The sequence below is a fragment of the Bombyx mandarina genome, chromosome 23 (assembly GCF_030267445.1).
Source record: "Bombyx mandarina strain Sakado chromosome 23, ASM3026744v2".
Taxonomy (NCBI): domain Eukaryota; kingdom Metazoa; phylum Arthropoda; class Insecta; order Lepidoptera; family Bombycidae; genus Bombyx; species Bombyx mandarina.
In genome coordinates, this window is record NC_143229.1 from 6,273,720 (window position 1) to 6,286,150 (window position 12,431).

Genomic DNA, 12,431 nt, shown 5'->3' on the forward strand with positions numbered 1-12,431 from the left:
CCACTAATGTATTCCACTTTGAAGAGTGGGAAAGTCGTAGTATGTCCCAAGAAGTGTGAAAATTCATGTAACTATGTTATTAGGCTCCGGCAATCTCCTAATATCGTGGCAGTGAACTAGCCTACCCGTTTGTTTTAAACATTTAAAAGTTCTTTTTTTACCTACACTTGATGCTTCGGTTTCATCAGGATAGCATTTTCCCTAAAATGTAATTCATAATACAGTCATTCATGCAAAAAAGTATAATTTGTTTAAGATTCCAAACTCAATTCTTTTTGTTGTTGTTGTTAGATTGGCACAACTGTTTTTCATTTTGACGCAGGTTTTGAGTTGTATCAGCTATTTAGATTAAATACAGTGCTGTTTTTAGATACTAAATTATATCTAGTCTGTATTGGAAATGCTCAATAGAAAAAATCGGACAAACAGTCTTCTTAAAATTTGCATCACCTTTATGTTTTACAAGTTGATACGTACCATTTTAAATAATCGGTTAGGGATGAAACATGTATCCGCTCGACTAGTCCAAAAAAACCCTGAACTTTCAGCAAAAACTTCATTGTATAAGATCTGCCAAGGACATGCAAGTCATTTTCGAGCCAATATTCATGAAACGCATCGTTACTGGTGATGAGACGTGAGTTTACGAGTTTGATATGTAAACTAGCCAACGAGGTTCGAAGTGGCGCTTTCCGTTGACCGAAACCGAAAAAACTACGTTAAAGTCGATCAAAAGTCAAAGTCAATTGACTGTTTTCTTTGACTATCGCGGTGTTGTACACTCAGAATTTTTGCCAGTTGTAAATATGTATGGACTCCTGTAACTACTTTACACCAGGTGGGCCGTGGGCTCGTCCACCCAACAAAGCAATAAAAAAAGACTCAAACAATATGTAGATCAAACAAAATTGAGCATTATGTGGCGTTTATGAAAGCAAATTTGACAAATTAGGCCAGATTTGTAGAGAGAAAATTCCTGATTTGCACTACGATAGTGCACGAGGCCATCATTGTGAACGAGTTTTTGACCAAAAACTCAACAAATACAATCCGACTTCTTTCCTTCCTCGTCAAAACTCAAATTACCACTTCGTGGTATCGTTTTCATTCGGTAGAATAAATACAGCAGAATTAACGGCGAGAACTGAACTCAATTCCCAAAAAAGCGTTTAAAAATGTTTTAATGATTGGATTATTCCCTATCGTAAGTTTATTGTTTACGAATACCTATACTTTGAAGGTGATAAAATAAATTTGGATGATTAACTAACATTTTGTGTATTGTTGTTTTCTCGGTACTTTCTTGACGGAGTAGCACAAGTATAGTCCCCGTTAAAGGTAGTTAGTGTAAATGCCGAATTTCCCGAATTTATAAAAAAATTACTTTTAAAATAGCGCATAACATCAGGTATTATTGAATATTAGAATAAAATATTAATCCACTACAAAATAACTTGTTGATTTGATTTGAACACGTCATTTTATTTATATGAAAGAACAATTCTAATTCAAAATTCAAAATTCAAAATCAATCAAATATACCATTATTTCGTAGATTTTAGCCTGTTTACTAGTAACATAACAATCATTATTTGCTCTTTTCATGAATCTAATCAAAAGGCTAACGTTTTCAATAATGCAAAAATACTTTACCCAGTCTGGAATTTTTTTTTGTTTACGCAAGTGTATATTGTGGAGTGACCAAGAATATTATGAGAATGTAAAACAATTAGTTTTTTCTGTTTGATATGAATATATAATAACACTAACTTGCGCTACCATTGTCATGAAGAAGTCATCGTGCTTTAAAATATAATAAGACGTTCGCTGTATTCGTATCAAGCGATGCGACTATACCCCTATTTCTAAAGAAATATGTATCTAGGCAGTGCTTACATAAACAACTTCCATAATACATTATCATTCTTCTTTTGACAAGAATAAAATAAAATATAGGTAAAATACTTCATGTGATGATAAAATCTGCAAATTTCATTATCTTACGGAATTATCGGTTCGGGATGCTTTTATACAATAGAATTGAGACTTCCACCTTTTTTCTCAAAGTCGGTGGTTGGTATTCGGGTAATGATGTATGTACTTAAGTGGAATTTGTTATCTACTTAACACCAGGTGGGCCGTGAGCTCAACTCGTTTACCCATGAACGCAAAAACAAGATATTCTCTCATTTTTTTGTAAAGATATTAACAAAAGTGCATTGTTGTTAATAAATTGTTAATAATTTGTTTGTAAAATTGTAATTTTAAGGGAAAATTTCATTGTAATTTGTATAAATGTAAATATTTTTTTTTCAAATTTACGTCTCACTTAAAGAGTGTAACTTAGAAATGTATATTTTTTATAGAAAAAATTACGATAGTTAAGACAAAAATCAAATGTCCAACCTATCCGGATATCATTTTCAATTAGATTTTTCTTACTGCTTAGATAGGGGGCCGAGCTCACGGCCTACCTAGTAGTAAGTATGTACCGGGGCCTAAATACATCCAGAACGTAAATGGCGCCACCTACCTCGAGACAAGAGTTCTAAGTCTCAGTGTTTAGTATAACTGCTAGTCAAATCGAAACGCATTACCGCTTCAAGGCAGGGATAGGCAGGGTGGCGTTACCAATCCGTGTGGGCTCATAAGATGTCCTGCCACAAGTCAAACGCAAAGACATTAATAAGAAAGAAGTATATATGTAAATAGGCACATATCGTCTTCTCGCATTAAAACTATATAATCTCAAAACTTACTAATTTTACAGGAGAGTGTTTTAAAGGTTTAACATGTGATATTTTTAATATTAATCATCTTTGCAACATTTATTTTTTTATTGTGTATCATTTACATTATCTGTCTTTTAAAGTAAGATAAAATTGAATATGCAATTTCAAAAAGGGCACATATCGCATATTCTGTCAAATACGTTTTTTCATATACATGTAGTTTTGAGGCTTACCTACACCCATTTTATAATAATTCCAGTAATTTTCAATTGCTAATTAACACTAAATTATATATCATCTCAAAAGCTTATATTTTAAATTTTACACTGCTTTAGAAAATAATCAACTTTTTATTTCCTGAACATTTTACGTTTTCGGAGATGTGCCCTTTTCGAAATTACATATTCGGTTATGTATTAATTTTGTTAATAGTAGTCAAAATATAGGTAAACTAAAAAAAAAAAAAAAAAACTAAACTACGCTCTTTTGACAGTATTTATTAGAAAAATACTGGTGATGATACCAAATGATTCCGCATATTAACACAATTTTGAATATTTATGGAAATTGTACAATTTTAATCCCGTACTATGCACCAATTGGCGTTACTGTGACTGTTCTGGAACCGCTGGCCTATTTTTGTCTTAAAGCAATCACGTGTGCCAGATTCTAGTTCAGAGTAGTCGTTATTCGGATTAAATTGATTCAATTTCATTTCCTTTGTTTATTAGATTTGATAGACGGAAAGGATCATATTAAGCAGCTATCAGAAGAGCTCATAAAAACATAGCGCGATTACCGCAATCCATCTATGATGTCGGAATCTTATTTTTATTTATTTATTGCTTAGATGGGTGGACGAGCTCACAGCCCACCTGGTGTTAAGTGGTTCTTCTCAGTCGGACACTCTTGTCAGAGTGGTCGTGGTTGCGTTGACGCCGTATGTGCAGTAGGACCTGTTAGGTCGCCCATGCTCCCGACAACCGTCCTCCAGGCAATGCGCTTCCAGGTCTGGCGGTTCGAAGCGTTACGAGTACATTCGACCATAGTGGACTCAGTTGCCTTCTTTATTAGGTCAGTCCAGCGGGCGCGTGATCTTCTGCCTTCCACCTGGCCCTGGACTACCAGTCTCTCCATCGAGTGCTCTTTTCTGGAGATGTGACCAAAGAATTTTAAAACCCTCAGTTGCACTGTTGACGAAAGTCGGTCTTTGATACCGAGTTCTTTGAGGATGGATGCATTGGTGCGGAATGCCATCCATGGGATCTTCAATTAAGTGGTTACTAGAGCCCATAGACATCTACAATGTAAATGCGCCACCCACCTTGAGATATAAGTTCTAAGGTCTCAGTATAGTTACAACGGCTACCCCACCCTTCAAACCGAAACGCATTACTGCTTCACGGCAGAAATAGGCGGGGTGGTGATACCTACCCGTGCGGACTCACAAGAGGTCCTACCACCAGTGAAACCAATTTTTCTAATAAAATACGTACTTCACAAATGTTCACGATTGACTTCCACGGTGAAGGAATAACGTCGTGTAATAAAAATCAAACCCGCAAAATTATAATTTGCGTAATTACTGGTGGTAGGACCTCTTGTGAGTCCACACGGGTAGGTACCACCGCCCCGCCTATTTCTGCCGTGAATCAGTAATGCGTTTCGGTTTGAAGGGTGGGGCAGCCGTTGTAACTATACTGAGACCTAAGAACTTATATCTCAAGGTGTGTGGCGCATTTACGTTGTAGATGTCTATGGGCTCCAGTAACCACTTAACACCAGGTGGGCTGTCAGCTCGTCCACAAATCGAAGCAATAAAAAAATATATCAAAATATAGAGGTAAAAAATTAGTAGCGAGATAGAAACTGTTTTATATAACAGAATAAACTTCGATTGTAAATATAGTGCTTATTAATCTCTCCGTTAAATTTAATGCGTGATTGTTACGCAAAAAATAAAAAATATGAATTTCTTGGTAATTAACAGCAAATGATTTTTTTTAAATAATCTATATAGGTATATAAAAATGAATTGCTGTTCGTTAGTCTCGCTAAAACTCGAGAACGGCTGGACCAATTTGGCTAATTTTGGTCTTGAATTATTTATGGAAGTCCAGAGAAGGTTTAAAAGGTAAATAAATATGAAAATGCTCGGAATTAAATAAAAATAACAATTTTGTTTTTCCTTTGATATGTCCTCCATTTAATTTTAAAAGTTTAGGTCTTTTATTTATCGATTGAGGCACTACGAAGTCTGCCGGGTCAGCTAGTTATTTAATAAAAAAACACTTCTATCGCCTTCTGTAGCGTAGGTACATAATAATATCTCGGATATATAATATGTATGACGGAGAAACTGGGTCCATGTCCTTTTATAATTAGATGATTCTCTTCATTATTATAGTGACAGTAATTAAAACTTATTTTTCCAAACAATTATTTTTATTGAATTTCTGCGGTACAACAATATCAACCCCGAGGTCCAGCGTTTCGGCTGCTTAAGTCGGAATGTGTGAAGCGACAATAGCCACTCGTATTTATAGTAGAACAGTGGTGTAGTTTGTTCATTAATTTTCCTAAATACCGTCTTAGACAATTGTTGACATGCGTTGGACTTATAACAGTTATCCAACAATATTAATTAACATTGAGGAAACAGTTAACTCTAACCATCTTAGTTAAATAGCAGGGTTGCGCCGATATGTATAATATAAAAATAATATTAAATTATTCGTGTACCTATGTAATAATGTAATATTTGCATTTGAAATTATTAATATAACTTGACATCGCGTCGTCAGTTTTTTTTTAACATTATCCGTTAGTTTTTGAACTTTCAACTTTATTTTCTAATTGCGAAATTTACTAGGGACTATAACCGTTTTCAGCCTAACAAATCTGCAATACTTCACTTTCTTCTCCTTCTTCTTTTTCCTAGCGTTTTCCCAGTCTAGTGCCAGGGTCCGCTATCCTACTGCCCGGAATTCGGCATCCTTCTGGGTGAGGTCATTCTCCTCCATATCCGGCATATACATATATCCCATATGCAACACTTCACTTTAAAAAATATAATGGAAAAAAAATCACTGATGCAAATCTACGCATGTCCTGGAAAAATAAGTATGACAGCCCCATGATATAATTTGGCGTGGCAATGAGAGCGGTCGCCGCGCAATCATTACCGGCGACTGCGCCGCTATACGTTCAGTCTGATAAAGAGTCACCCCGTAGACGATCGCTACACAAACACCGCTACGAATTTTTCATGAAAAGATCGCGACAATTTCAACACAATAAATTCAAATTTGTGTTCTATTCGTTTTAGTCAATAGAAGAGCTGAACTAATCGGTTTCGTGTTGTATTGATTAAATATAAAAAAGTGCAAAGTACATGGGCGAAATAAACAGATTGAACACATTTCCCCACATCATGCGAAAGTGTTTTAAGATGGGTTTTTTCAAGAGTGAGTATAATTTAATTCAAAATAAAATAAGAGAATACAGGAAAGGTTAGGGTTAAAGCTACGTATTCGAAGCGATTTCAAAATTTCTTAGTTTAATAGCTTACGTCCAATACACTAATGGTACTGAGTATAATTACATACAACAATTAAAATAAATGTGTATTTTTTATTTAAGAATTCACAACCTAATGACTTTTCTGGTCTTAAGAAGAGATTTGTTAAACAAGTCTAGTAGAAAGTGCATTGATATTTAATTTACTTTTATAATTCAATGAAGTTCTTAGTTAAATATTGTTAATGAACAATACTGATATATTCGTATAAGATAAATGCACTTTAATTATCAACAATCCAAATAAAAATAGTGGTGATATTGTACATATTACAATTTCAAGTGTTTCTTGTATTATTACAGATTGTGTATAAATATACTTGAACATGGTTTGACATGCTGCAAATTATATTTGTAATATTCTTATGTGTTAATCATAGTGCAAAGAATTTAGTTTCAGTACATTAGATTTTCCAAAGGAAATATTTTATTTAAAAAAAAAGTGCCAGTCAGTAAAATTACTTACCATTAATAAAATTTAAACGTTAAAGATACAATGAAATGTTTCAATATTTGTACATAACTTAATTAATAACAGTATTTTAGTATTGCAAAATAATCGGTAATTAATATTATTTACGAAAAGTACCTACTCAGTATCAAAAATTCAAATAATAGTTTGATCACGTGTTATCTACAATCGCTTTGAATATTTTTACCTCTTTTATATTCTAAATTTATTTTAAAAACACTTGTTCTCATTTTTTCTCTCCATTGTATGCAAATAATCTCGAATTAATAATCCTCATTTTATAACGCTTGACGGATAATATTTTTCAAAAAACATTTTAATATGAAAACAAACAAGAAAAACAGAGAATAAATTCACAGTAAATGGTTGACCGAGTTCGTTGATCAAAACGGCCGCAGCAATCAGAGCGATTGGCATGCATCGTCGCAACTCCTCATTCCGACTATACACAATATCATATGCGGTAACAACACACACGGACTGTTGTAAACAAACGGATGCGTCGTAAATTTTAAGCAGTCAACTTTCAAACTGTTTATGTATTATTGAAAATCACTTTTAATTATTATTCTCGTAATCCTCTCGCAGGTCTGCTGGAAGAGATTTCTTAAAGAAATAAGCAGCGCCTTTGTACATAATTTTCCTATTACTCTGTCCTATGTCTTCTTTTTTGTGTGTACATAAATAAATAAAATAATTAAATAAAACTAAAATTCGTTGGCTTCGTCTATTTGATAGAAATGGTCAAATTGGATTTCAATCCCCGTGGTTCATTTTAATGCTTAATAATTACATTTAAAACGTTACATCAGAGGAAGCATATTACATCAGAGGTAAGCAGTGGCTTGGCTCTGCCCCTGGCATTGCTGAAGTCTATGGGCGACGGTAACCACTCACCGTCAGGTTGGCCGAATGTTCGTCTGCCTACGTGGGCAATAAAAAAAAGCCTGTTGTACAGTCGTTACTGGAGTCCATAGACATCACAATACCACCCACAAACATGAGGTCGAAGCCACAATTGTATTATGCAATGGATGTCGTACTCTTCAAATTGCAATGCATGTCTTCTTCGCGGCAGAAATAGGCACGAGGTTGATCACCAGTGCGGCCTACAATATGCCTTGCCACTAGTAAAAAGGTTTAGGTTTCTATCTAAATTTAAGGATCATAATTTTACAGTTCATTTTATATCTCATTATACCCCCATTAAATAGTTTCGTGATGCATAATATAAAAGATTACGTACCCTTCAAATTAACCCACACAATCGTATTAATTTTATTTCTGCCAAACACTGTGATTAAATCTACTCATTCTATATCTGTACAGAAATTTCAACTATCAATGTTCACCAAATGATCGAAATCCGGCTACAGACGCTTCAAGATTTAGATCACCTATTACATTTTCTCTTTTGTAATGTTATTGATATTTAAAAAAAAAACAGATTATTTCCAACATGTTTACTAAAAAAGCTCATTAAAGCTCATTCAATAACTATTAGAAATGATAAAATTGGATAACAGACAGAAAATTGTGTATAATTATTGTCTTTGTCTATCATATATAATTATATGTCTTGCATTTTATTTAAAATCACAAGATTTAGGTACATATAATATACTAAATTCACAAAGCCTCAAGATTGAGTTCAAAATGCAATTATTTAGTTTTTTGAGGTTATTGACACTTTAACCTTAAACAGAGGTCAAACGGATACAAAATTTTGTATTAATCTGTCTAATTACACTTTTTTCTACTATATACATTAAAGAGGAAATAACACGCATTATGTCCACGGTTTCATTCAAATGAATATGTAACAAAAACGTTTGTTTGTTGCTCGTTGCTAAATATAAATATACAGATCTCGGTTACATGGTCAATCTATATATTAATACGTGAAACAAAAACTTTGTATCCTTTTTTACGAAAATTGCGCGGACGGAGAAGTATGAAATTTTCCACACTTATAGAGAATATAGAGAAGAAGTGCACAATGCTAATATTTTTTTTAAATAATGCCTAAAAGATACATTAAATCAATAAAGAAAACATTACACATACTACATACCATGTAGGTATTTGACGCACACACGCATGCATACTATTTATTGTCAAAATTTTGTTCTTGACGTCTGTTGTCAAATTGAGAATAGATTAAATATTGTTTGTCTTTGTTAATATTTTTTATAGTATAGTCCTGGCAAAATTTGTGATTATATAAGTATAAAATACAATCATAATAGTGTACAAACTTACAATTCCACTTAATTATAGTCGAATTTCGATTACTGCGGGACCTCTAGTATTAATAATAAGCCCTAATGTTTACACCTGCTGTATTTTTTTCCAAGAAATTGCGGCACACAATATAGTAACGCTTCCGGTTTGAAGTGAGGGCACTCAATGTACAAACATTTTACTTGAAACTCGTATCTGAAGGTAGTTGGCAGGTCCGACTTAACGCAAAGTGGGCCCGAAGCTGGTTCAGCCAACAAAAAACCTTATTAAATAAATAAATAACTGGGAACAAATCACGCACGGTTATCCTGCCCCAAATTAGGATTCCCTGTGTTATGGGTACCACAGACTGACATAAATACTTAAATGTATACATATATAGATAATTAACACCCAGATATAGAGCAAACAAACTTGTTAGATCACACGAATGTTTGCCCTATCTGAGAATCGAACCCACGACCCTCGTGGCAAAAGTCAGTGCCGCTAACTACTTGACCACCGAATCAGTCTCTGCACCACCGAGCCAGTCTGATTCAGTTAGTCTTATTAGCTGATATATGTACAATAAGGTCCAGTCGCAGATTCCAAACTTGACTTACCAATGCCGTTTAGTATATGTATGTATATGTATATATAAAGTGTTATCGAGCTCTGTTTCTGAACCAAAAATAGCAAATACGCGGCTTTGCTGCCTACCTTGTGTAACTCAACGTTGCAATTTCTGCAATCGGGTAATGGATAAAATAACAATATTGCAACAATGCCCATTATTCAAACAGTAATGGGAATTTAAGCAATTACGTCTCGTAAATATAATAGCTTTCGCACGCATTATGCACTTTTACAATAGAGGACACTTAGAGAACCGAAGATTTTGTTGTCTTCGATTAAATATTATAATTTATCGATCTCGATTTAAACATTGTATCATATTTTGTTAGAAACGCAGAACTGTTTTCATTTAACTGAGATCCTGTAAAATTGTATATCGTAAACATTCTAAACAAATAACAAGAACCAAATCTGTACCCATTAATTTAAATATCCATGCTTTATAAAACAAAATAATAATACACCCAGAGTTTCATAATGAACACTTATGTAATTGAGTTTCCGGTGCCGGAATTAAAATTGATTATATTAATTGACTGTTTTGTTTTAATATATATTATGTTTATATATTTCTTAACTATATGAACATAGTTAGTTATAAATAAATATATGTTACGAAAACTATAAGACCTTGGCATCATTTTTCACAGAAAAATGTATGTTTATGTAAATCCACTTAAAAAATTTAAATCTCAGTGTCGTGATAGAAAAATCTTCAAATAGTTCAACGTTTACGATAACAAAGCAATCTCGTAGTAGACAGTAGAAAATCGTAACATTTTATTGCTGTAGATGTGGAGACGAAGCTGAACTCACTTAGTTTAATAATAAATTGTGACATAACCTTAGATAGTCCTGCGTTGTCTATACACGACAGTAATTCCGCCACTTTTGACATGAGATCGAAATCTCAATTATCTATATATTAATACATGAAGCAAAAACTTTGTATCCCTTTTTACGAATATTGCGCGGACAGAGGAGTATGAAATTTTCCACACTTATAGAGAATATAGAGAAGAAGTGCACAATGCTAATATTTTTTTTAAATAATGCATAAAAGATACATTAAATCAATAAAGAAAACATTACACATACTACCATGTATTTGACACAAGCACATACATAAAAATATACTCTTTGTTTACTGTCAATGAAAATAGATTAATATTGTTTGTCATTAATACTATTGATCTATAGTACAGTTTTGGCGAATACTGTGATTATATTATCGAAATATAATGGTGTTTGACAATAGAACCATAATAATGCTTAAACTTATGATATCCATTAATTATAGTCGAATCTCGACTACTGCGGGGCCACTAGTAAAGCTTATTAGCTGTCGCACACCACGAACTATGTGGACTCACAAAAAAAAACCTAGTAACATTTCCTCTCCGTGTGTCGTTTCAAATCATATATGTTAAACGAGTACATCACTCAATGGCAACCGCTCGTCGACAGCCAGTCACAAGTACAGGGTCTCAACAAATAAACACGGGACAACCGGCCACGTTGTGTACGGAAGACTTACACTTCCGGTTTTAGTTCCGGAGAGGTTTTTTTTGTACAAGTCAAGGTCGAACTTTGATTGAATTTGTAGTGGGCCCTGATTTGTGATTTGGATCTTAATATCTATCAATCCTGAGTGATCGGTCAACAGTTAATAAACCTATTCCTGTTTTTTTTTCACTGAATTAAATCTAAATACACCTATATATAGTGTTCATTCAAACAAAGCTTGTTCAAAACTCAACGACTTGAAAATGTAGATAAAGTAAATGTAGTAAAATAAATAACTGTTATCACAACGTTAAACGCTAGTTAAGTGATTTCTCAAGCCTCTCATTTGAGACACTGCGAGATTAAATTTAATTATCTTTGTAGGGTAAGCACAGTAATAAGCCCTATGGAGTTGCAATGTAAGCATACATTTCGTATCACCGTTCGCCGGTGTAACCCGTAATTTTTAGTGTCGCCCTTCGTTAAAACATGACTGATGCAACTGCGTAATAAATACTCAGTCTAGGAAACACTTATAGAAAATGTGTGTTTATGAGTTTTGTCCTGGGAAGTTCAAAGTACTTCGTTCTAAATTCCATATCGAGAGTCACACGAAACTATGATTTAAATTGCAAATTTATTTAAATAATTCATTATTTTAATTAATATTCGTACGAGTGTACATATTTACACGTGTAAGATTTCTTAATAATGAAGATTAAAAATAGCTGTTGATGTATCTTGTAGCAAACTTAAATGTGAATGAAATAAATTTGGAATAAACAATAACAAAAAAATGTTATTAAAATACAACTTTTTTAGTTTTTATAGAATTCTTAATTAACGCTATGACCCCTGAAAAACGTAAAAGGAATGGCGGAATCAAAATAATCGAATATCCTTGTGCTCCTTTTAAGGATATATATGTATACTTAAATGTATATTAAGAACTGCTCCATATCGATCATCACACAAATACATGCCCTTAATAAACCACATACGGTCGTAAATTTAATCTTATTGTCAAGGCAAAAACCTTGCTGATACATAACATTTAATTAGCGCACATTTATAATTATTCTGACTTTGTTGTCATATGAATCAATAAAATGATAGTTGTGTATAGAATATTTGTTATGACTATAAGCATCATAGTGTTCATTGACTTTTTAGTTTTTTGTAAATCATACCATATCGGAATATCAGAATTTGTGAAAACTAATAATGTTACTAAATGATTATTACAATCCATCGGATTTAAAGACTTTTACCAAATTATTAAT

The 12,431-nt window shown here is 33.2% G+C and overlaps 1 protein-coding gene across 2 annotated transcripts in view; it reads left to right on the plus strand.

Moving 5' to 3' along the window:
- LOC114248274 (organic cation transporter protein) overlaps positions 1 to 12,431 on the plus strand; it is a 61,479-nt gene that overhangs the window by 21,302 nt on the left and 27,746 nt on the right. Inside the window, exon 1 of one of the 2 annotated variants that reach the window (XM_089737407.1) lies at positions 5,931 to 6,199. The exons of the other annotated variant lie outside the window; for it this stretch is intronic. Coding sequence (XP_089593533.1) covers positions 6,127 to 6,199 — 73 coding nt within the window. The 5' untranslated portion in view covers positions 5,931 to 6,126. Of the gene's footprint in view, positions 1 to 5,930; positions 6,200 to 12,431 lie in introns of those variants that run through there. 2 annotated transcript variants of the gene reach the window in all.